The sequence below is a fragment of the Enhydra lutris genome, unplaced genomic scaffold (genome assembly GCF_002288905.1).
Source record: "Enhydra lutris kenyoni isolate GAN:26980312 unplaced genomic scaffold, ASM228890v2 scaffoldscaffold34, whole genome shotgun sequence".
Classification (NCBI taxonomy): domain Eukaryota; kingdom Metazoa; phylum Chordata; class Mammalia; order Carnivora; family Mustelidae; genus Enhydra; species Enhydra lutris.
In genome coordinates, this window is record NW_019154118.1 from 22,080,810 (window position 1) to 22,106,524 (window position 25,715).

The 25,715-nt window shown below is 49.2% G+C and overlaps 1 protein-coding gene across 2 annotated transcripts; it reads left to right on the forward strand.

The window, feature by feature from the left end:
• Positions 1 to 522: 522 nt before the first annotated feature.
• LOC111153970 (POU class 2 associating factor 1) lies at positions 523 to 23,380 on the forward strand. Of its 2 annotated transcripts, none has more exons than XM_022513328.1 (5): positions 523 to 867; positions 18,959 to 19,089; positions 19,556 to 19,598; positions 19,682 to 19,947; positions 22,951 to 23,380. In XM_022513328.1, exons 1-5 carry the CDS (start codon positions 852 to 854, stop codon positions 23,263 to 23,265), a joined length of 771 nt encoding a protein of 256 aa, XP_022369036.1. In that variant the 5' UTR covers positions 523 to 851; the 3' UTR covers positions 23,266 to 23,380. The 2 variants fall into 2 exon arrangements, with proteins under 2 accessions (XP_022369036.1, XP_022369035.1); XM_022513327.1 differs by lacking the exon at positions 523 to 867 and adding an exon at positions 13,923 to 17,746.
• The last annotated feature ends 2,335 nt before the right edge of the window (positions 23,381 to 25,715 follow it).

Genomic DNA, 25,715 nt, shown 5'->3' on the forward strand with positions numbered 1-25,715 from the left:
TAGGAAGGAGGCCCTGTTCATATTGTATCATTAAAGAGCACAGGTGTCTTCTCCTCTCTTCCCTGAGTTGGCCTCTTTCTCATGGGTGTATGGACCGCTGGAACCAGTATCCCCTATATTTAGGCATGATTAAGCTTCGCCATTTTGGTAGTGGCTGGGGTACAAGGGAGGGACTACAGTGTTTCAAAATGGAATAAACAGAAAAGCAGTATTAAAAGAATGAAGAGGTTGTTTAGTGAGGCTTGAAGAGACAACAGGTGTTTCCTCCTGTGTTGAGAACCAGTGACCCCTGGGAATTGCATTTCCTGTTGAGCAGGGCCCATGGCGGACTGAGTCCTGCTGACATGCCTGTGGTAGAGAAGGCTGAATGGGCACCACAGGAAACCCAGAGGTGTCCAGGGGTCTTTTGGGCTCATCATGGGTGTGGAGGGGCCTGAGACCTGACACGCGTGCTCGCACAGCTCACGCCCACAGACACATTCACCCTCCCCACGCGCATCACACCGCACTCTGGGGCTTGTCTGGATGACCACGGCCTTCTGCGTTGAGCTGTTGTTCGGATCCAGCTGGCTGGCTCCGTCAGTCCAGTGGTCTGTAGCCGGGGGCCTCCGAGGGCGCACACAGTGGGGTGACAGGCAGCCTTGCTGAAGAAAAAGTGCGCCCGTGCCTGAGGTGGGAGGATGTGATGACGTGGTGGCCCCCGCGCAGCGGGAACTCGGGCCTTTAAAAAGCTGAGGAAACAGCCTGTGAGCAAAGCCGTGGCTACACTGGAGGAAAGCACACCCAGGCCTCACATTCAAGAAGCCAAACTGTCTGCTTCAAAGAGAAAAGGCAACATCCTGTCACAGGCCATGCTCTGGCAAAAACGTAAGTGGTTCGGCCGTGGCTGTCAGAGCCCTGTCAGCACAGGTAGGCGCCGGGAGCTCCCCAGCGAGCCTGGGACTTCTCGGAGAGGATGTGGTCGTGATGGAGGCCACCGGGGTCTGGGTCCCCAGCCAGGGAGGGGCAGCTCAGGGGTGAGGTGGGTGACGGAGCCCGATGGAGAAACCAACCTGTCAGAGGTGATGCTAAGTTTCCAGGCTGGAGGGGAACGAACGAGTGTTCCAAGGTGGGACAGCTCATCGTGTCTCCGCTGTGAGGCATGAATCACCGCGCGGAGGAAAGGCCAGCTCATGATTCACACAATGAAAAGCCAAATGTGACACCGGTTTGGGGCCGAGAGGGGGAAGCCGTGGAGTCCTTTCCATGAGTGGCTTTATTTTTCGCAAACAGCTGCTCTTGAACTCGAGGCGCCACTCCTTGGGCCTGTTTCTCTCTGGGTTGCTTGGCTTTCTGCTGCGGGCATGATTTGTTGCTGCGAGTGCCCTGGGACCGTGTGGAAAGTTGGCTTCGCCAGGCATGTCTTGGCTCGCTCCACTGCCCTGCCTCTTGTCATTCTTCTTTGTGCTGTGTGGCAAGGCTGGTGTGTCCCCGTGTAAGGGGGCAGTGGGTTTATCTCTAACCTTCGTGTTTATCCCTGGGGTTGGATGGAACAACCATGAACTTTATTTTCCATTATGTGGGATCAAACAGAGACTCGTGTTATTAATAATTGAAAGCATACAGAGAGTATCTACAACATTCCTTTCTTGAAATAACAAAGTCAACTCAACAGCCTCACGAGAGTCGAACGTTTGGGGGGCTCGGTTCTGTACTTCCTCGAGAATGAAATATTACCAAAAAATTGCTCTGTCTCTTCAAAGGGGCTTAGCTCTTTAAAATGCCTTTTAATGAGTTTATGTACACCCTGCTTCAAGCAAACTTAATGTAAGAGAATCTAGATTTACAGAAAAAGATAAATTGGGGAGTGTTTCTTTATTTTAGAAAAAGATATTCTCTTGGTGGCCTTCAAGTTCTGAAAATATACTTTCACTGATTAAAATATAACTTACAGCCACCTTATCACCAACTCATTGTTTCCTTTATTTCTTGTGTAAATTCTCTGGAATTAAGCTTGTTAATATATAATTCTGAGGAGCGATTTCAAAATTTCTCCGACTGTGAAGTCTCTTTGTGTGATACTGGCAAGATGCAATTTTTTTTTTTTTTTTCATAAAAAGAGATGAACTTTAATTTGGGCTTGAGAGTTATGGACTCCTTCCAAGAGAATCAGAGATACGCTGACATGGGCAATGCGCACGGCTACCTGAAGGAGAGGGGAACTGCAGCCAGCCCTAGGGAGAGCTATATGGCTGAAGGCAGGTGGGCACTCCTGTCTTTACTGGAAGCTGATGAGAGTCCATATGCCCTTACCCTTAGCGCTGAATAATGGTGGGTTTTATGTGAGCTCTTGAGGAACTTTTGCCTTGGTTCCTACTTATTCAGAGCAAGTCACTTTCCTTTTTTACTTTTATTTTTTTTAAATCTTTAGGTTTCACATGAGTAAAGTGGGGTAAAAATTATACCCATTCCTCAGAGCCACCCTTACCTTGGTAAGCTGAGATGCCTCCGCAATGGTATGGACGGCTTTGGTTTCCCTCAATGTCTGAGATATACCAGCTGCGTTCCTGCCTTCATGAGCTACTGTGTTCCCCACTCTTGGTTATGCACTACATTCTTCCTTCCTTAATTCCTCTGAAGAGAGTAGCAGTTTTTTGGTTTTGTTTTGTTTTTTCAAAAGAGATGCTAGAGGCATGTTTCCTGCTCACACCCTGGACGCCAGTCGGGTCCAGCAAAACTCCATCCTTGGGAGACCACATTGTAAGCTCATCTGTGGAGTAAGTGGGGTGAATAGTTCTACACATTCAGATGCACACCATCAAAATTCTCTTTAATTGTCCTTTGGCACCTCAAAGGAAATTAGGAAAGGGCCCGGGCACTGGACCCATCCCCTTACCCAGGATCCAAGTAAAACCCTTGGTCAGGGGCACTGAGGGGACATGGGTGCCTGGATCCTGTGGGGAACCAGTAAAAAAGGGAGGCATCGTCAGCCCACTTAGAATCACCTGATGGAAGGGCACAGTTTGAAATCAGACACCAAGAGTGCTGAAAAGGCACTTTCTTTTTTGAGAAAACACCCTCGGGCCATGATCTGAAATGACTGTACTATGGCGTTCTGGAAAGGGTTAAGAAAACACCCACTTTGTAAATGCTGCCTCCTCCCTACCTGGCCCAGGATCCCTGTTTGTGGACTAAACGTGAACACTGACCTTGATTCAGATCAGCTCAGACCTGCTGGCACACAGAAGTGGAAATCTGCAAGCCCCATTCATGGTTCTGAGCTTTGCTTCACTGGCCGGCAGATTCTCCTTCTGGGTCCCGGACTTGGTCCTGCAGGCCCTGCGTGGATGTGAAGGCACGCCGCTCCAATCAGAGGCCCTTGTTCAGGTCAACTTGTCACAGTGCAGTAGGAGTGGCAGGAGCGATGGAGTGAGACAGGTCTGGGTTTGAAAGCTGGCTCTGCAGCTCAGTCATTCAACCTTTGCCGATTCTGAAAAATCTGCAAAATGGGGGTTTTCATGCCTGCCTTACGAGGTTTTATTTGGAGCAAAAGTAGGGAATGTGGTAGTGTCATCAAGTCTTTGGATAATAGGGAGGGTGCACCTTCCATCGTCCAGCACGTCTCCCGTGCCCATCTGGAGGGATCAGAGTTCTGCTAACTTCCTTCCGGTCTATGCTTTTCCAAACACTTTGATTGGAGCCGTTAAAAAGGCCTGATCAAAATAGTCTTGAGTGATAGAATCTTTCAAACAGTGTTCCAAGGGTCTAACTCAGAGGTCTGCAGACCACAGTCTGAGTGCCAAATTGGCCCCATCACCCGTTTTTGCAAATAAAATTGTATTGGAACTTGGCCATCTCTCTTTGTTTGAATATTGCCCAGGGCTGTTTTTGCTACGTCAGAAGCATTGAGTAGGTGCCACAGAGAATATATATATATATATATGGACTACAAAGCCAAGAATATTCACTATCTGGTCCGTTAGAGAAAAAGTTCGCTGTCCTCTGGGCTAAATGATTTGGGTCATACTTTACATGCTATTTCCTTAGGTTTCTCTGTATCCTATGCACAGGGCCAACACCAGTGGGAGATAAAACTTGCAGTCCATTTAATAAATGATTTTCATAAAGCCAAAATTTGATCTGATTGACTTCTTCTGTAATAGCTATGGAACTGTATACAATAAACTCAACACATTTCTAACATTTGTTAGAAAATGAATGAATCACATCTTGCTTTTTATTGTTGTTATTTGTGTAAGGGAAAGACTTAATGTGATCGTGAAAGGCGGGCTGACTGATTTTCTCTGAACTGGCTGCTTGTCTTGATGTCCCGTAGACGTGGCTCCAGTGTGCGGGGAGGGAGGCACGACAGGAACACGAAACAGTAACTGTTGAACTCTCACATCACAGGTGTGCCTTTGCTCCCAGACGTCAATGGAGTAGAGGTTCCCAGACAGACAAATTAGGGTCTCAAAATTCTCACGAATGTAGAACTCTGGATTTACTCCAGGGTTCCACTGAATAGCCGATTTCTGTAGGGAAGCTAAAAAAATCAGTTAAACCTAAGGAAAACCTGTAATAACCCTGTAATATCTGAAACCCCATCTCTTGCAGAAACTCAGGAAAAAATAATACAAGCTCTGTGGAGCACTGCTCACATTTCTGTCGTGTGTCACAACCTTTGTCCCCTTTGTAAGCATCTTTACTTCTCACCAAGTTTATTTACTGACTCAGTGGTTCTTGCTGATAAGGACAAGTAAAGTCTAAAGGACAGACAGAGACTCATAATCCCAGAAGAAAGTGAAATAAGGGACAAACATCTACCAGGCACACAGATTAGTTGGTAAAAGAGCAGTAATTTTCAAGGTGGACACTTTATGTCCTTCTCCCTGTATTTACTAAAGGAAAATGCCAACCTTGTTTTTCTCTTATCTCCGACTTTGTTTTTCTCCACAAGTCAGAGGTTTGGAAATCTCTTTCCAGTTCACATCTGCAAATCCGTTCTGTGGTGAGGAACAAAAAAGAACTAAGGTGGTCTGCACTTACTGGCTAAAAATCTGTTCATTTAATTTGTTTAGAAGTTCTGTGGATTTTTGCTTTTAAACCTTTCCATTACAAAATAAAAGTATGAGGTTCTTTCCCCCCACTCTGACTTCTTTCTAAAGAAGTTTATTTTCCTACTCTGTCCACCAATTTCTGACTTTGATCCATCCAAAGTTGGCTGATTGATTATCAACGTAAGTTTCACAATTATGAAATACTTATCGATGTTCTAGTTTTCTCATTTTTGTAGAACAATTGTTTGATACGAGTGGGCCTGCCGGGGATGGAGAGGCCTTTACTGGACTCTTCTTGTCCTGGTTGTGTAATGCTATGGACAAAGCATTGTTCTTGGAGGCAGGAGACATGGAGTTTACTTTCCAATGTTATTAGGTGCGGGTTATTAGGTGCGGGGCTCCCAGCAAACCACCTAGCCACTCTGGGTCTCAGCCTTCTGGCTATAAAAGGGGAATTGCCTTTACGTAGCTAAGAGGCAGGGAGATTGAACTTGACCCAAGTTCTTTTCCAGCTGTAACTGTTGAGCTTTCATGAAGGCTTATACAAAATAAATCCAAGTTTCAAACACTAGTCTTTAGTCTAACAGAAAGCATTCCTCCCTCTGCACAGAGCAGTGCTTTTCAACCGTGGCGACAGGTCGGAGTCCTCTGAGAAATTTAAAAAAATACGAATGTCCAGGTCCCAACCCAGAGGTTCTCATTAAAGTGCCCTGGGCATTAGATTTTCCAGTCTTCCCAGGCAATTTGAATGTGCAGCCAAGGTGAGAACTATTGACCTAGAAGTTGCAGGGAAGGGCTTCTAATATAATTTGAATGGTTTACCTGTGCGCCCAGCCCTTCCTATCCTTTCCACGGGGACAATCCCCGCTGTGGGGCATGAGCACTCACTTGGCACCCCACAGGGCACCGAGTGATCTGTTGCATTGGTTTAACAGCAATTGGTTGCTAGTGAGGAGACCTGAAACAAGGTGGATTTAAACAAGACAGTGGTGCACGTTCTCTCACACCAAAGTCCCCAGTAAGCCGGGCAGGACTGCGTGCAGACTTCTGTCTTTCTGGTCGGCTGTCCTAGGCACGGGGCTCTTGCTCTCCAAGTTGTCTCGTAGCTGCCACTTTAGCTCCAGCCACCACATCTGTGTTTTGGACAAGAAAGAAGAGCAAAGAAAGGCAAGGAGGTCACACCTCCCGCCACCCCACCACGACCACCGACCCCTAACGGCCACTTGGATCTGCAAGGGAGGATCGTGTCATTGTGTCGTGGGCACACGGACACCCACCTCCATAACGTGGGGCACGGTAGTAAGAGAGGTGAGGGCTGATGTGGGGTGCGGCAGCTGCCAGGGTGTACCATGCTGGGGATGGATTCTCTCCTTTAATCCTCGCAGAAGCTCCACGAGGTAGGTTCTGGGCTAAGCTCCATTTCACAGATGGCAAGATGGAAGCTTGAAGATTAGCTTAGTAAGTCAGCCTGAATATCGTCTTACAAAGCTGTCCCGTGTCTCTGCTGCGGGCCTTGGCTCACCCCGAGGGGTGGGAGGGTGCTCTGGGTGAAGGCACAGGCCTTCCACATCAGGTAAAGGAGCAGAAACCCAACGGCAACAACGAAGTGGCCCGCTGGTGGGTTCCGGGGCCTCCTTCGCAGACTCGGTCTGACATTTCACGTTGCTCACTGCAAGGAATAAGGTCTCTGCGTCTATACCTCCTCCACTGGGCTCTTTCGCAGATTTTTCAGCTGTAGTGGGAGGGCCCGAAGGCGAGAGAGCAACCTAGAATCTTTCCCCCCAAATCCAGTCCATCTGGCAGCCTGAGCTGGGACCCCTCAAGGCTTCTGCCTCCATGGTGCTTGCTTCTTTCTGAAGCGTCTAGACTTTGGAAGAGTCAGACTATCCCTTCACACATGTGCTCATGTGTGTGCATGTGAGTGGTGTGGTGTGGAAAGGAACATATAGAGAACAGGGGTTTATTTGGAACCAGAAAGTGACGTCTCTGTTCTCTCCGTGCTGTTAGTGGTTTAAAGCTTAGCCTCTGGGGCAGGCAGATCTGAGTCTGAATCCTAGACTCAGGCCTCACTGGTTACACGGTCCCGACAAGCCCTTCTGCCTCACTCTGCTGCCACTTCCTAAATATGTAACAGGACCACGGTTCCTACTTCTTTGCTTTATGGGGCTGTGGTAGGTGTTTACTACTGCTCTTCGCATGAAGTCAAGGCTCAATAATAAATATTAGTTACTATTCTTATTTTCCCGCTCTCTCTCTCTCTCTACCTCTGAGAATAAAACTTATGCAGCTAATTATAGATGGTGATTCGTGTGGCCTCTGAGTTCTGCATTTCTTATGAAACAGCAGGGCACACACTTCCAGTCTTGTAACTTGTGGTGGGGTTTGTGATCAGGGCTAAGGCTGATGGCTGAGATGGCCATTCTGGGACCAGCCCAGGAACTTGGGCCACCATTTTCTACCATGCCTCATAAGGCAGCAGGCTCGTACTGACTGACAAACTGTGTTTGTTTTCTTTTAATTCACAAGATTGGATTTGAGGTTTATAATCTAGCTGTCAGGAGACTGACCCTTGAATTTTGCAAGAAATAGCACAAATGATACCGAAAACTGAAACAGCAATGTGCTACCTTTCTTAGTAATGGTTTCATTAGTATCACTTTCTGGGAAGCGCCGGCAGCCAAAGAATGATAAACCAGAGTCATTCTTAGACCAGGTGTTGGGACCAAAAAGGATTTGACCACCCTTAAGAAAAGCTGAATTACTTTTTAATCCTTTAGAAAGACTCTTAGATTTAACAGGAAGATAGAAAGTGTACAAAGATTGCTACCACTTCCCTAGGACTGCTAAATGTTGGGGAGATAGAAAAGAGGAAAAAAAGGGAGGAAGGAGAGTTGGAAGCAGGAGCAAGTTTTAATGCTGGATGAAGGCAACACTGATTCAGGAGAGATAGGCATAGAAGGAAAATCGATCATCCCTTCGTGGTCCCATGCATGTGTGCAACGACCCGATAATGGAATTATTCCTAGTAGAGAAATCAAGTAGTGACATACATTATCTTCAGTGGGGGGAAGGGGAAGATGGAATCAGGGACGGTATCCCAGAGCATATGGCATTGGATATAGACACTCAAGAATAAATGATAGTTAGACTTCTTGCTCAGATCTTGGGAGACGAAGAGGCATGTTAGGACATAACATACGAGCATTGGGAAGGAAACCCAAGGATGTCTAGGCTGGTGTTTACAACATTTTTTGACACAAATGTCTTTATTCAAGCCAAACCTGCTGTAGAACTCCAATACAAAAATAAAAATGGAGCAGTTTTGGGGGGATTCTGAAGCTCTGATTGCTCACTGACACCCAGACTTCCCTGATTCCTTATCTTTATTGGCAAGTACAGTTGCCTCCACTGTATTCCAGGGTTTTTAGATCACAGCTTGACAACCATGACCCGGGCCAGTCCTCTACTCCTTCAGCCAGATCCCTGAAAGCTGGTCACAGGTCCTTGGTTTAAATGCTTCTGGGGTCAAGACCACACTCCTGGAGCAAAGTGAGTCACCGTGAAGAATGTCGTATTGGGCTCCATAAAGCTATGAAGCTGTGAAGGTCATGTTTTTAGTCTATGTCAGTATCTGGTGAACAAAGAAAGGGGTATGTTCCTCAAAGATTGACCTGGTGACTCCTTTCCCAGGCTTGCTAGTCTAACAACTTCTTCATGGTCCTTCATGGGGAAATGTCCCCACATCCTGAGACCATTGGTTAGTACCCAGAGACTTGGCAAAAAAGCTCATCTTGATTGGCAGTTTATCTCACATCTTGAATCAGTTATGAGGGCTGACTTCACTCACATAGTCTGGAGCACTTAGATCTGACCCCGAATATAGAGCTGGTGCTGGGTCTTCTCCTTCCTCCAAGGAATTGGTACCAGGAAAAGCTGATTTCTTTACTAAGAATCTCTTTGGTATGGAAAATCCCAAACTAGATATTGTTTAAATCAAGGAACAAACAAGTGCATTTCTTCTCCTTCAGCTGCCTGACCATAGGTTTTTCCTGTTCTCGATCAGACTGGCAATTCTAGATTCAGGCTCTGGGTCTTAATCTAATAAGGAAAGATATTCTGTCTCCTCTGCTCAGTGTCCTCACCCTGGTGCTAACTTGCTATAGAATTTGGGTGGGCACCTTAGGGTGGGCTCCCCCCAATAAGGTCTTTTGCTCTTAGTGTAGTCTGTCTCTTTCCCCATTCTGATCCCTGCTGCTCTTGATAAAGTAAAGCCAATGCCCAATATGTCAGCCAGAATTCTGCCTTACTCGGATGGGTGATAAAAATTCCCTCCCTGACTGCCAAAGAGCCTTCCTGTGTATACTGCCATGTTCCATCCCATATGGGATATGTGCTCCTAGGTTTCTAGGCCTTTGGAGAAGTACCATGACTATGGCCTCAGTCATGGCTCTGTCCCTGTCCTTTGGGAGATACATAAAAGTTCCCTGAGGGGCTACATCTGAGGTCAGGGACAAAGGCATGCCATCTTACTCTGCCTCTTAAAAATCTCTAAGTTGCTCCTTCTTGGAGTTGCCCTTTAAAAATTTAACTCTGCCCCAAACCTACTCCTCTGCTCGCTTCTAAAGAAAGAAGTCCTTCTGCTCAGTTCATGATATCTCTGTAAGACACCAGTGCTAGGATTCTGATGTCTCCTGTCCAGGCTTGTCTTGTTTGCAAATGAGGTCCTTGACTAGTTTCTCTGCACCATCATGGGCCCCCTGTTTCCTAAACATGGTTGTCCTGCTGCTTGGGGACACCAGGCCCAGGCCTGAGGGATGACTTTTAAGAGCACAATGAAAGCAGGCTGAGACAGGCCTTGCTGGCAGCAGAAGGCTCTGGGTTTGTCGATAGGGAATTCAGTATCAGGATATAGCAGGACAAGGGTGAGTTAGAATCCCACCAGGGCTAGCTACTTCTCTGATGAATGATAGGCTGAGATCCTAGGAAATGTACCTGTTTGCTGAGTACCTGTTATGTACTAGGTGCTTAACTATGTTAATTTAAAAAAAAAAAAATCCTCACGATCATCCTGTGAGATGGGTATCATTACTCTCATTTAGCAAACAGGGAAACTGAGGCACATACATGCTAAGCGATTTGCCAGGGGTCACACAGTGATAAGCTCCATAGTAGGCTTTCCACACTAGGTCTGCTTGGGCCCCAACAACATCATACCACTTTATAATGCCAAGGATTTTAGGGTTCTATTAGATGCTTCTCCCCACTCCCAGTTGAAATAAGTCCACCCTTAGATGGAGGTAGGTTCTTACTTCCCTGAGAGCAGTTGTAGCCTGACTCAAATGCTCCTACAAATATGAATCTCAGGAAGTTAGATTTGAGACAGTATAGAACTCCTGGAGACGGCCGATTTCCATCTTGGAATTGGAGTTCCTAGGGCTGGTCTTCCTCTAGTGGGCTAATTGGCCAAGATAGGAAAGGATCAGCTGCTGAAACATCTTTGGGGTTCATTTAGGGTCCCCAGGCTGGGGGTGAACCCTGAACATCTGGAACTACTTTGTATGTATTGGGCAAGACTTAGATTTATGGTGTGGGTTGAGCCTCCCCCCAGACCAGACTCCCTGCATTAGGGGTGGAGTGACCATGCCTCGTGCACTCTCCTCTTTACGAAGCCCCCACAGACTAGGGAACCCTTGCTTGCTGCTCATGTAAGTCTCACTGAATCAAGTGGAGGTGGAAACCAGCCCAACCAGCCAGGACCCTTGAGCCATGAGGCAGATAGAGCTCTGTCACGGTTTGTGATTCTAGGTCTGCTGATGCATTTATTTAATTAATGTCTATCCCCCACTCGACTAGACGGTGAGCTCCACGATGGCAGGGACCTGGTTGACTCTGCTTAGCCAGTATTTGTTCAGGGCACGTTCTGCCAGGGATCTCCGAGTCTTGTCCCCTAGTCTAGGAGTCAGTTTATCTCAGATGGGAGCCTTTTCTGCTCCGGTGACCCCAGTTTCTATAAGAGAAGGGCAGATGCAGCTGGTTTCTCAGGTGGACCTATCCACTGTCATTTCAGTCAAAAGTACCAAAAATAAAACTTTGCGGGGAATTGCTCAGGTCTCTCAGTTCTCGTCACTCATGTGAGCAGATTGCTGGTAACCTTCTCATTGACTTCTTTTTCCTCTCTCAGATGGGAAATACTATTTCTTGGGGAAACTGGCAGTCAAGGGAGACGGGATCAGGGTGGTCCGAGCCCGGACTTTGACATGAGGAATGAGGGTCAGAATGGGGCAGGGGACATTTGATGACTGACCTCTGGGGTTATCCAGAGAAACAAATGGACTTGCCCAGGCCGGGGTCAGGCAGGCAGTGAGGAACTGAGCTTGGAATCAGAGGTCTTGAGTTTAGCTGATGATACACCTATTTACGAGTGTGGACTTGGGTAAGCCACTTAATGTCTCTGGGCATCGTGTTCCTCATCGGTGGAAGGAGGGTGAAGACCTCCCCTGCCTAATTCAGAAGTTGTGGCGAGGCCTCAGACAAAATCATTCATGTCAGTCATAGAAAATTGTGCAAAGTTGAGTTCCTGGGGGTTAAGGTTGTGACCAGGAAACACGGGGACCTTCAGCGTGCATGCATTCACCATGCCTGAGTCTTCACGAAGAAGAGGCAGAACACGGACATGGTCTCTGGGAGTAGAGAGAGGAATCCAAGAGCCTTGTGTGCTCTGCTCGCTCTGCAGGAAGTCTGCAGGGAGGTGGACACATGGTGCGGAATGCACTGAGAGCCCATGCGGGGGAAGGCTGTCTCGGCAACAGTGCCCATGAAGACAGTCTGAAGGCTGTGGTTCTAGTGGCCTTTTGGCTGACCTCGCTCGATTAATCTAGGCAATCCTGAGGCTGTGGAGTGGAAACTTGGTAGATGCAAGTGGGGTATAAGCAGATTGGCTATTTAAGCCCAAAATAATCCGAGAGGAGTGTGTGACCACCCTGGGTGGCCATTCCAGGCCGGCTGGGACTTCCCTTAAACAGGAATTGCTTGGCTCCTAGACCCTGTGCTCTGGGGCTCTGTGGTTTCAAGACTGAACAAGCCTCTGTGGTCACCCCAGATGTACTTTAGGATCCTCCCCTAGCTCTTCTTTCTCAGGTTGTTCCCTTCAGGCCCACCCAGGTTTGTAGCTCTTCTCTATCCATTCCCAGTGACCACATGGGATCATGGCAGATCAGTCACTTGATGGTTCTAATCAAATGATGATTGATCAAATGATGGTTGACACTGAGCTCCTTGGGGCTGACAGGAATGTGCCTCTTAGGATGGGGCCAAAGAGGGGAAATGTCACTACTTTCCCCTTCTCTTCTCTGATCAGACTAGAAAGTCTGGGATCACCCGCCATCTTGGAGCTCTCCTGATGGAGACATATCAGTCTACATATCAAGACCCCATGGCTTGCTCCTTTTTGGCTGCCCCAGCAGTCTTACAAGCAACATCAAGTTGTAATTCAGTTGAGGTTCCACTTTCTTCTATCTTCTGAACACCCTTATTTTTTTTAAGATTTATTTATCTGATAGAGAGAGTGCGCGTGCACCGGTGTATGTGCGCAAGAGGGGATATTGGCAGAGGAGGGAATCTTCAAGCAGACTTCATGCTGAGCATGGAGATGTCCAGGGGCTCAATCTCAGGACCCATGAGATCACAACAGGAACCAAAAATAAGAGTCAGACCCTTAACCGACGAGTTAACCGACCCAGGCACCATTCCTCTGAACACATTTAAAGGCACTTTTTTGTTGATCTATCTTTTTCCACTCTGCCCTGGGTGTTATCCAGATTGCTAGAATATATGAGTGACGTGGTGATACCTCCTGGCCGCAGAGCTTTGCAGTTCAAACATTACTGGATGGAAAGCCTGCATTTACATGCATATGAGATCTCTTTGTTGGCCTCCATTAAAAAAAAAAAAGTAAACTGCAATCTAGTGTAAATTGGACGGGAGAGCCTTTCTGTAGCGTGTCAAGTCCGGTCTTTGGCCAAAGCCCAAGTTCTTTCTTCCTGTCTGGAAAAAAATCAGCCATTGTCCACGAATGCAAAGAACAAATTTGAAAACTCTGAGATCTTCAGCAGAAGACGAATGCTCACATTAGTTTTTCAGTTAAGGATGTGGATAATCCTTTGGCCGACCTGAGCTAAACTTTCCCAGGTGCCCTCAACTTCCTTGGGCCGAGAACACAAACAGACTTCTTTATATTAAAGTGAAAAGTGTCAGCAACTTTTATGACTTTGCTTTCAGTTAGAAGCTAGGACAAGTTTGTTAGCCCTAGGCTTGAATTCCTATTGTTCAATTATTTGTTTTTGGTTTTGCTACACGTAAAGAGAAAATTATTTGTTTTTCTCCTTAGAGTCGATTTTTTTTTTTTTTTAAATAATACTGAAGTTTCAGCAGCAAAAGAGAATAATATTTACTGTGGTTACGTGGAGGAATCCACAGTGTGTCATGTGTCCTTCTGGGCTATAGGAAGGTTTTGTCTTTCAAAATGGTCTTGTGTGGCTTCAGGCTTGAGCTCACCCAGTCAGTTATAAATGGAAAGCCCTTTCAGTGAGCTAGATCGTCAAGATGGGTGACATGGGTGCCTCTTCCTGGCTCCCTGAGGAGAGAAATCCAGGTTGTACCCTGAATCCCAACTAGCCTTTAGAGCAGGGATTTTTTTATTTTATTTTGTTTATTTATTTGACAGACAGAGATCACAAGTAGGCAGAGAGGCAGGCAGAGAGAGAGGAGGAAGCAGGCTCCCTGCTGAGCAGAGAGCCTGATATGGGGCTCGACCCCAGGACTCTGAGATCATGACCTGAGCCGAAGGGGAGGCTTAACCCACTGAGCCACCCAGGTGCCCCTAGAGCAGGGATCTTAACTGGTGTTCAACTTACTGCCAGGCCCTGGTGGTTCATGGGAAATCTGCAAAAGGACAGCAGCTGGGAGAAGGGTCTTCTTTCCAGAGGATCTTGGAGGCTGTTCTAGGTAACACCCATCTGAAGAGGCTCTCTGAAAGCTGCCTGGAGAAGTTACAGTGAAAATGCCCGGGTGTTGGCTCCACTAGGAGCCATTAGGAGGGACATACGTCCTTAGCCGAGTAGCTCCCTCACTGTGGTGTGAATGTGGTTTGCATGGGGTCATTAAATAAACAAGTGCCGACAATTTTGCATATGTGCTTGGTGATATTTATTATACCTTCTTCAAGGAACTGGAGGGCCACGTTTATTTAAATCAGCAGAATCCATACATTCCCTCAGCTCGGTGCAAAGACGCACAAGCAGAGTGACCATTCGGCTTGGTCTGTCATGGTCTGTGCTCTCCAGAAGAACAACAGCTGTTGGACTCTTATTTTTGTGATGTGGAGCATGTCTGGGTGTGTGGCAGGGGGAACTGAAATGTCTTCTGCTGACTTTTTATACCTTCAGATTTTTTCGTCGCTCGTTTTGGAAAAGGGAAGCCCTCACTGGGGCCAAATTTATAGGTTTTTCTGTAAACGGGTTTTTTTTGTTGTTGTTTTTCACCCAAACTCCACTGGTGACTGACTTCTAGTGGTGGGAAGGTAATGTGGCTGAACTTCTCACCGTGATAAAGGAGATTCCTAGCAAGGCTCAAGTTTAGGTGGAAAGACTTTTTCTCAGTGGCGGACACTTGGATGCTCCCAGGAGACTTAATGGGCCTTCAAACCACAGGAGAAATGGTGAGGAGGCGTCAGTCTTGGAGGACATGCTACCTGACGCTGCAGTTTGACGAGGGGCTGTTAAAATCTGTGGTCAACTCTGCTCTGGGACACTGGGCTTTCATCCCCTCTGCACATGTATTACCACTTTGACCTTCTGGTTTATTTTCTTTGCCTCTTATTATTACTTTGAGAAGTTATTTTAAGAATCTTAAAATTTTTCTTTTAAATATTCTAGTTTAGTTGTCTGTAAGCTAGCTCAGCTCAGGGATCCAGAAGCCCCGAGGCAAAGCAATCATCATTTCAGACAAAGTTCTTTTCCTATTCCAAATGTGTATCTGTGGACTGGTGGTGGTAGGGAGTACAGTGTTTACTGTAGAATTAGAAACGTTTATTGTTGCTTCCCAAAGGTCGGTGTGCAAGGCACTGATTCCAAGTTTTGGCTTTGCAAATACACTTGGCCATGGGGGTCCTTTGGGAATTGTCCTGAGGCTTCTGATTCCGATGGGTCGTGGCCACTTCGCAAAGACACTGTGGGAAGCACCCTCGCTCCTGCCTGCACACTTGTGGTCAGCTGCAGGACTCCCTGATGGCGGGTTGTGCACTCATAGGTGGGTAGGCGGGAGATCCTGGAGAGCTGTGGGAGTTTTGCGACTGCAGCAGGAAGAGGTGGGGACTTAGAAACTAGTCTCCATATGGCCGTTGTGCTGGGCACACCTGTTGACACTGTGGGTTCTGAGGAAGTCCAGACATCAGAGGCCGATACCCTCTACTCGCAGCACCTCCCCCAAGCCCTCTTTGTTCATTGATTCGAAAACAACAGGAGGCAGGAAGCGGACACTTGACAAGATCCTGGAAATGCCCAGCTGGGCCCTTGGCAACCAAGCGTTTGATGTGTCCACTTCATGGGGGGGAGTGGGCTCGGGAGTCCTGTGGGCCCTTCCCCAGAAGTGTACATGCAAATCAGAGGGGGTTAGCCTCATACCTGTCTTTGAGCTGGTCTGAGATGCCTGCCTGTGGGATCGAGCCTTTCTTGTGCCCCAGCTGAATCAGGAGTGTGACCACACTGCAGACACCCCCATATAACCCTGTTCCCGAGCTTCTCCCAAGTACAGCCTCAGGCTGTGCCCCAGGAGAGCTGGAACCCCAATCGCAGGCACACAGCTTGAGTGATATGGGTGTGAACAACGCCGATGTGGCTGTGCGCGACCGAGAATGAGTGAGCAGAGTGTGGGACGGCAGGTCGCCCCGTTCTCTGGGCCATCAGGCCCCACCTGGGTGGGCTCTGGGGCCAACGCTGGGCATCCACGATCAGGAGGGGAAGTGGCACATGGAACATATGCAGGGGTGAGGCACCCAGAAAGAGAGTTACAAGGATTCAGAACATGTCATTAAGAAATAGGAAGAAGGATGGGATGTTCATTCAGACTCTACAGGAGACCTGGTATCTGTCTCCAGATGCTGGACGGGGATACTACTACCAACACGAATGATAATACTAGCTCGCATTTATTTAATGCGTCCCCAGTGCAAGCTCTGTGTTAAGCATTTACTCTAACCGGCATGTACCTTTAGGATCCTCACTGTGCAGATGAGAAGGCCGTAGACGGATTATGAATGGCGAGCGGCATCAGAAGGCAAATGCAAGGAAAAATGGTGTTTGTTACCATGTGGCAGGTCAAGTCGGCAGAAGAGCTTCCAGATGGTGTCACTCCCCAGAGGAAGGCGGAAGTGGCTGGGGGCAGGGAAGGAAGAGAACCTGTAACATAGGTGGACGTGGCTTTGGGAGCACCCCTTGTGTTATGGCAGTGAGTCTGCGCCACCACTGTGGGACATGAATGAGCGAGGCCCAGGGGCATTAAAAAATCATCTGAGACCTTTCCACCTGTAAGTGACGGCCTGATTTGAATACAGGCTATTTTTGGCTCTCAAGTCCATTGTTAATACTGCTTGTAGGAATACCTGCTCACAGGCGGTCCTGGGGCTCTGGCCCCAGGCTGGGTCTCTCAGCTCCACATTCTGGTGTCCGTGTCCATTTCACACGTCCTCACAGCTATTCCATTGCTGTCTCCCCCAGTAGATTCAAGAGGCATGCAGGCAGGGCCCACTGTGGTGCCGTTCAGTAATGTGTTTTTAGTGCCCTAGGACGGTTGAGAGAATGAATGAGTATCGGTAGAGATCCCTTACAATGGGGAAAATCAAGAAATGGATAATCAATCTATTAGGACGTTAGAGGGGGATTCTTGTATGAGATCGGGGATGAATTATCAGTGGTTCTCACCCAGCAGAGCTTCAGAATCTGAAGGACTTTGAAAATAAAGATTCCTAGGCCCACATCAACATCCCCCAGAATGAGAACTCTCTGGGAGCCTGGGTAACCGCATTGTGCATGCCTTCCTGGTCAGTTCTGCTGCTCGCCCGGGTTAGGAAGCTGCCTTGCACACATCTGAGTCAGGGGTTCTCTGCATCGTGTGTCTCTAGGGCTCTGCACACCCCCTTTCCCTCCTCCCTCTGCCTGTCTCTGCCTGCTAGGCTTCCAGGTCAGGCTGTGCGTGCGTCTGGAGCATGGCTGGAGGTCTGGTGCTGGGTCAGGCCTGGGTTCTTATCAGCTGGGTATATTTACTGAGCAAAGTTCAGCCAGAGCTGAACTGTGGTTCCGGGTTTAATAGGTACCCAGGCTTTCAGGCTTTTGATCAGAGCCCAGGTCCCTGGTGCCCTTATCACTGGATGATAATGGACTCCCTGTGTGAGTCCCCAGGGCCAGTGGTACTCACTCTTATTGGCTGACCCAAGCCTGCCCTTTAAAGGCCTGGGGCCCTAGACTGTGGGCTGTCTGGGTGGGTAGACGGTCACTGCCCAGCCATGACCGCTGCTGGCTTGCTCTCCCTGGCCAGGAGGTGCCCTGTTCCAGCCCAGTGCTTTGGCCTCCCAGCTTTGATGACAAAAGGCACAGCGAACCTTCTCACAGCCGCAAGGCTGGACACCCTCTGGTCCCAAGTATGTGGCTCAGCATCGGGTATGTGTCCTCTGTCCTGCGGGCTACAGAGAACCCCAGGAACCATTCACCACAGTCCATTCTAAAGGTTTGGGCACATTCTAAAGGGCAGCACATTTCAAATCACCATCCAACCCGTTAATCAACAAAGACCTTACTGAGCTTGCTATGGACATGCTACCTGGGAGGATATCGAGAAAGAAGGTATAATAGTTCACCTTGACAAGTTCATAATCTAGTTAGGGGCATAAGAAATTTACAACCAAAGGGTTACTCGTTATTATACAGCAGACTGCAAACTTATTAAATGCTCACTCTGCACCTGATTTTATACTAAGCACCTACTATGCTTCTCATTTACTAGGCCAGTGACTCCTTATGACATTCCTTTATAGGAAATCGCATAGAGAGGGTTAGTAACTTGATGGGGTCACACAGCCAGAACGTGGCAGGGGCAGACCTCAAGGCCTGTACCATAGGGACTCAGAGTGCCTGCTCTTAGGCCAGCCTCTAGAGCCCCCTATGTGGACCTCCACATGGGTCTAAGAGGTTGGAGGAGGAAGCCACTTCTGTGGGCAGCCGTGGGCACCCAGGAGGGTTGTGCTAGGTCTTCAGACAGGACCGGTCAAGAAGCTGAGAAGTGTAAGCAGGAATCCTGACCATGGGAAATCTCAAGTAAAGACGAGGATATGAGGCGCGCCTGGGTGGCTCAGTGGGTTAAGCCTCTGCCTTTGGCTCAGGTCATGATCTCAGGGTCCTGGGATCAAGCCCCACATCGGGCTCTCTGCTTAGCAGGGAGTCTGCTTCCCCCTCTCTCTCTGCCTACCTCTCTGCCTACTTGAGATCTCAGTCTATCACATAAATAAATAAAATCTTAAAAAAAAAAAAAAGAGAGAGAGAGAGAGAGATGAGGACATGAGACATGCAAGGAACACGAAGAGAAGTCGGGGTTCATGCCCGGCCAGAGTCAGGGTGTATGTAGCACTTCGTGTGCAAAGTGGTTAGAAAATGGGTTGAGCTAACACAGCCCAGGACTTTCCATTGCACATGAAGTTTGCAGGCCTTAATCGGTGGGATGAAAAGGAGCCATAGAAGGTTGGGGCGATACTGGGGGAAACTGTCCAGGAAGTCTCGCGGGTCCTCCGTGTTCAGGCACAGCTGAGGGTGGCGAGCGCCCTGGGGTGGGGGCTTGCCCCAGAGGGACATGAGCACCAGTGACATTGCTTTTCACAGCGACAGCTCCAGAACAAGCCCCAGCCCCGCCCCGGCCGTACCAGGGCGTCCGTGTGAAGGAGCCGGTGAAGGAACTGCTCCGGAGGAAACGTGGCCACGCGAGCAGTGGGGCGGCTGTCACACCTACGGCGGTGAGCGGGCCACCGCGGCCAGTGTGTGTGTGCACACGCGTGTGCGGCTTTGTGCCCCACAGGGTGGGATGGGAGCATGCTTCCCTGCTCTATGGGATGCTCTCTGAGGCCAGGCAGCTGACACATTACCATGGTGTGGCTGATGAAGAACAGACCCGGGGTGGAACGAGTCAGGGATCCCCGTAAAAGTAGGAAGAAGGGGAGGGGCTGGCTGGCTCAGCGGGGGGTAGGGGGGGTTGGGGGGCAGGAGAACTCCCACAATCCCGGCCTGAGCTGGTGGCTTCCCATGGTAAGAGGACCCTGCCAGTTTCCTAAGTGCACAGGTTCTTGCTAAATGGAAACACGAATCCCCCTAAGTACAGGGGTGACAGTTGGTGGGTGGGTTTTGCTCCTCGAGGCAAGTTTTCCGAGGAGGGCCAGTTGGAGATAGCTGAGCACTGATCTGCGTCTTCCCTTCTCCCTCTAGGTGGTGCTGCCCCATCAGCCCCTGGCGACCTACACCACAGTGGGTAAGCGCTCCCGCAGCCCTGGGGACACCCCGCAGGCCCATCCGGGTAACACCTGCAGCTCTGCTATTTCCTTCTTCCCACAGGTCCTTCCTGCCTTGACATGGAGGTCTCTGCTTCCACGGTGACCGAGGAGGGGGCCCTGTGTGCCGGCTGGCTCTCCCAGCCTGCCCCGGCGACCCTCCAACCCCTGGCCCCGTGGACACCCTACACGGAATACGTGTCGCATGAAGCTGTCAGCTGCCCCTACTCAGCGGACATGTACGTGCAGCCCATGTGCCCGAGCTACACGGTGGTGGGGCCCTCCTCCGTGCTGACCTACGCGTCCCAGCCACTCATCACCAATGTCACGGTAGGTCTGACAAGCGCAGGGCTGCACCAACCCAGGCCAAGGGCCCCCGCGGAACGTGGGCTGACTTCCTGACCCCAATCGTTCCTGCTGCTGACCTGCAGGATAATGGGGTCGTCAAGCCCACCCCGTCCTGCAGGGAGGCCAGCTCCTGTTCCCAGTGACCTAAAAGAGCTGCCACAAAGAAGGATTAGGGCCATCCTTGTCGTCCCTCAGGCACCTCAGGGTTGGGATGTTCTCCAGCCTTTCTGCCCTAAGTCTCCTCTGCTGCCCCCAAAGCAGCAAGTCTTGGTTAGAAGTTTAAGTTTTCAGTGAATGGGGTATCAGGGAGGTGTACACGGGGCCTTGGACCAGAGTCCGTGTTCTCCTTCTCTTCAGGTAGCTTGGGGTGGGGGCAATTGTTCACTCAGCAATGGGATTTTCCAGGTGAGCCTGAGGCTAAGCAACAGGTGACACAACTTTTCAGAAAACTACTTTTTTTTTTTTTTAAAGATTATTTTTAGGGGGGTGCCTGGGTGGCTCAGTCGTTAAGTGTCTGCCTTCGGCTCAGGTCATAATCATAGGGTCCTGGGATTGAGCCCCACATCGGGCTCTCTACTTGGCGGGAAGCCTGCCTTCTCCCTCTCCCATTCTCCCTGCTATGTTCCCTCTCTCAATGTGTCGCTCTCTGTCAAATAAATAAATAAAATCTTTGGGGGGAAAAAAAAAGATTTTTAGAGAGACAGATCACGCATGTGAATAGAGGGAAGGGTAGAGGGAGAGAGAGAGAGAGAGAGTCCTCAAGCAGACTCCTCACTGAGCACAGAGCTCAGCGGGGCTCAATCTCATGACCCTGAGGTCAAGACCTGAGCCAAAACCAAGTTGGATGCTCAACCGACTGAGGCACCCAGGGACCCCACAGAAAACTACTGCTGATGAAGTCAGACCCACCCGCAGCGCAACGTTTTGAGTGCTGCCTCTAGATTCAGATTGCCTGGGTTCGTATCACTGTGCCTTCACTTAGGCGCTATGAGACCCGAGACTGAGTGACTTAATTTCTCTGAGCCTTGGTGTCCTCATCTGTGGTGTCCTCATCTGTGAGTTGCAGCGACATTAACCGAGGGCGGCCTCCAAGTGCCAGATGGGAAAGGAATGAAGAAAGCACGAGACATACTTTTACATGAGTGGTACCTGTTTGACCAAAGGAATGGGAATCCCCCAAGTGTTAAGAGGAGAAGAGGCCTACAGGTACAGCTGTATCCAGCTTCAGTTCAGGGAAGACTGGGGCAGGTAGACTCAGGTAGACTCAGGAGTAGCTGCAAAGCCCACATTGATGTGGGAGCTTGCCCACCCATCTCCTTCAAGGGCTCAGCGTCATTCTGACGCTCCTGCCTTTTCATCACCATCCAGGCAAGGGCCCCCAGAAGCCCTCCTACCCCATGCCCCCTGGCTACCCAGTGAACCAGTTGTGGGGCCTACATGATGCTGGTTAGGAAGGAGTGAATTCAACACTTTTCCCAAGCAACTCATTTCCATATCAGGAGCCTTGGGTGTGGATGGTAGGGGCCATCTAACTGGTCCCAGTCATTTCAGTCCCAAGGATCTCAAGGATTTCATTATTTATCTTTCATTAGCCCCACCTCCTACTTTGAAAGGCTCTATGTATCTCTATTTATTAAGAAGTAATTTATTTGCTTTATTGCTTTGTAAACGAATTCATCAAAGCTGGTTCAAGCTACCAGTCAGCACTCGTGAGGAGCAGGAGATAAGACCTCGTGTAGCACTGGGTTGACGGAATTCCATCTCTGAGCCAAGAAACCGTGTTGCCGCAGTGACCTGCATGGGTTTATGACTCAAAAAAAGGATTGCCCTGTGCATTTTTGAAGTACTGGAAATAGTAAGGCTTTGTTGGGAGGCTGGAAGGCCTTGGAGACTCTTTCCAGCTCCAGCAGTCTCTAGGAAAACACCCTAGAGACTTGCTACTCACACTGCAGCCCCTGGACCAGCCACACTGGCATCACCAAGAATCTGACTGGACATGCAGAGTCCCAGGCCCTACCCCAGACCTCCTGGACCAAAGTCTGCATTGTTACAAGATTCCCAGGAAACTGAAATAAGGTCATCCCATTAAAGTGAGCTCTAATGGTTTGTTCTCAGAACACAGCGGCAACTGGACGGGGGGAACTAGGGGCAGCAGGGGGAGATCTGGGCCTCGCTCACATCATTTCATGCAGGGACCTTCCTTTTCCATCTGCTTCCTCAGCTGTGGGAGATAGTAGGGATCCAGGCCCTGCCTCTCATGCAGGCTTGACCTCAGGTTGCTGCACAGGAGAGAGGCACTATTTGCAGGGCACTGAGAAGATGGCCCTGGGACAACTGGGGGGTGCCCAGCTCAGAGACGGAGGAGGATGAGGACATGGAAGGTGCTAGAAGCTCTAAGGAAAGTCTTGTCTACTAACAGAGTGGTGCTTCCCCAGCACCCAGGTCTGGCTCAGAGCACAAAGGAAGGGAATGGAGCTGTGTTGGCCCAGGTGGACCCCAGGATGTCAGAGCTGCCGTATGGGGCCAGGACCGTCTTTGTGTCTAGGCAGGACAGTGACCACTTTTGGGACACAGCTACTATGCCACAGGATGGGCTTGTTTTCACTGATTTTTAAGATGTACATGTCCCCCCACCCACATTTTAGTATACCTGAAGTTGGGATGGAATGTATATTCAATAAAATCTGGAAAAGTGTCTCTAATCAGCTCGGCCCTATGGCATCAGTCTTATTCCTAACTCTCTCTACAGAGGAGAAAATGGATGCTTGGGGAGGTAGCATGAGCGAGGGCGACAGAGTCAGGGACCCAGCTGAAGTCTGTGTGGCTTCTCCCTTGGGGGAGACTCTGAGCAGGTGGAGACAGAGCCCCTGGAGGGAGATAGCAGGCAAGGGGCATGGAGAGACCCCTACGAGGACAAAGACAGGCAAGGATAAGTGGGTCCCCCCGGCTTTGCTAACCCTTGGTCCTGTGTCTTCCCCATCACAGACGAGAAGCGCAGCTGCGCCCACAGTGGGGCCCCAGCTGGACGGCCCGGAGCACCAGGCACCTCTTACCTATTTCCCGTGGCCTCAGCCCCTGTCCACGCTGCCCACCTCCACCCTGCAGTACCAGCCTCCGGCCCCAGCCCTGCCCGGGCCCCAGTTCGTACAGCTGCCCATCTCCATCCCTGAGCCAGTCCTTCAGGACATGGAGGACCCCAGGAGAGCCATGAATTCCCTGACCATCGACAAGCTGCTTTTGGAGGAAGAGGATGGCGACGCCTACGCACTCAACCACACGCTCTCCGTGGAAGGCTTTTAGGGTGTACTCCTGCCTGGAATCCTGTTTCCTGATGCTGGGATTTAAAACAGGATTTAAAACAGGGAAGAGGATTCACATCTGTTTGGAATGGTCACGTTATGACAGTACTTGGCACCCCCAACTAGAGTGGAGACTTTCCCTCCTCCCTCCTTCCCTTCCTTCCTTTCTTCCTTTTCCCTTCCTCTCTCCCTCCATCCCTCCCTTCTATCCTTTCTCATTTCTTTATCCACTTCTGTTCCTTTTGGAGAAGCAATTATAGGGATTTTAGTGATGATATTGATGCCCCTGTTGCAAACCTATGACCCAGGTGCTTTTTTTTCTGCCTCATTTCACTCACTGGAGCACGCAGCAGCCTGGCCGAGCTGTCCTCAGGCCTGTGATGCCCTGCCCTGCCCTCTGTCATTTTGAGATGGATGGGGTGTCTTACCGTCCCTCCACAGGCAGACCCATGCCAGAGTCCTTGAGCTGTCCATTCCCACAGTTGCTCCTTCATTTGCTGTTCTCAGGGCCGGTCAGACTTACAGTATCAGGCAGCAGAGTCTCAAGGCCTGGGGCGCAGGGAGGCAGTGGGGGTGGTGGCCCTGGGAGAAAAGGGAACGTCAGAGTGGGTTGGGGCTGGGTCAAGGGACAGAGGAGGGAGGGGAACGAGGTGTGTGTATATGGGGGTGGAGGGCAGGGCTGGGTTGGGTTGAAAGAAGAGGCTGAGGACCCATTTAGCTCCAGATTACTGGGTTATTAAGGAGAATAAACTCAACAAAAATATTGTTTTAATGGATGGTTTTGCTGCTCTCCTTGAGGATACCTGCAAGGAAAGCTGGGCTCCTGTAACCAGGATGCACAGGTCTGACTGCCTCCTCCTATGGGCAGACCCCCCTGTGGTGCTTGCTGGGTGGGGAGCCAAGACCCACTAAAGCCCAGGGGTGACTGCGTCCTCGTTGCCTCACTGTGCTTCTTGTGTGTCTTAAAAAAACTCCATAAGCCACTGCTATGTGGAGCCAAGGCCTCCTTCCTAAGGACCGTCCTTCCTGGGGCCTTCTAGAGCCTCAGCTGGAAGAACCACTAGGTTTCATTTAGATTTTTATTGTTTTGCTGGGGAAATGCAGATCTGCAGGTGCTTGGGCACAGGTGTCGCTGGGGGTACAGGGCTGCTGACGGGCGCTGTGCTTTGAGATCCAGCACATCCGTCCACCAATACCAGTGTGAGTGTCAGGCAAACACGCTAGTTGGTGGAGTCATGTCCAAGTGACAAACTTTTCTCAGAAATGATGGCTTCATGGGCACATTTTCTTTCCCATCTTCAGTAAAAACTCCAGAAAGTTGCCTTTTATTGGATTTTTTTCCCTGCTTTGGATTATTGGGACCCACATTTCTCAGCATCTGCCTTTTAAAATCCTATTACAAATATCTAGAATTGTTCGTATTTGGACTTAATATTTAGATTTAAAAGGTTAAAATTTTCAATACCAAATTTACATCTTTGTTAGTAGTGATGTTGAGTAGACAAAGAAGAGGAGGCCTCAGGCCCATTTCGTTTCCTAGAGAAAACACTATGCAAGATTTTTCAGCTTATTATTTGAGGCTTTGAGATAACATAGAAACAATCTCCATGAGGGAGTCTCAGTTGGGACAAACTAGTATAGAAATAAAGTATAGAAATAAATCTTATTTGCTAAGATTTATATGATGACTTTTTTTTTCCTCCTTAGCTTGGCGTACAAGGTCTTGGTTGTAATAGTCTCTCTAGGTTTCTTTCTGGTTTTTCCTGCTAAGATGGAAACATTTTAATAAAGATTTGCTCAGACTTTTCTTTGCTAGAGTGTATTATTTCTTATCAAAATAATCCCCCTTAGCTTGCAGTCCCACGTCAGGCAAGGGGAGTATAGGCAGGAGCCTACACGAGTCTTGTTGACTTTGCAACTTGATCTACGGCAAGGGAAGATGGAACCGGCCCCACTTGCCCGCTGTTCAGTTCCCGGGGCAGAACACATGCGGCCAGGAGGATGGGTCTCCAGGACAGCAGGGATCTGAGGCAATGAAGGAAAACTTCTAAAACTATTGCCCTTGGTGCTATTCCTGTTACATGTGTAAAGTCCCATGATGCTGGGTATCCAGAGGGTAGTTCAACCACTGGTGTTTCCGTCAGAACCTAGGGGCCTGGGACACAGTGCAGAGCCCTATGCCCAAAGGAAGCTGTCTTGCAGGGCCAGTCATCACAGTGAAATGGAAATTCAAGAAACCTGGCCATCCCCTCTGACATGAGTCCTTGGAATGAGTAACAGTTTGGAAAGATCTCCTTTTCCTGTGATTTTCTGAGTTACTAACAACTTCTGAGTTCACGGCCTTCAACGTTCATTCCTTTTTTTTTTAATAGTTCACTTTTTTTTTTTTTTTAAAATTTGAGGGAGATAGAGAATGCACAAGCTGGGTGTGGGACTAGGGGCAGAAGGAGA

Coding starts and splice junctions, on each gene's coding strand:
- LOC111153970 (XM_022513327.1), top strand. CDS start 17,593: ATGACCGCTGCTGGCTTGCTCTCCCTGGCCAGGAGGTGCCCTGTTCCA. Junction 17,747..18,958: donor AGTATGTGGCTCAGCATCGG/GTATGTGTCCTC, acceptor TGCTTTTCACAG/CGACAGCTCCAGAACAAGCC. Junction 19,090..19,555: donor CGGCTGTCACACCTACGGCG/GTGAGCGGGCCA, acceptor TTCTCCCTCTAG/GTGGTGCTGCCCCATCAGCC.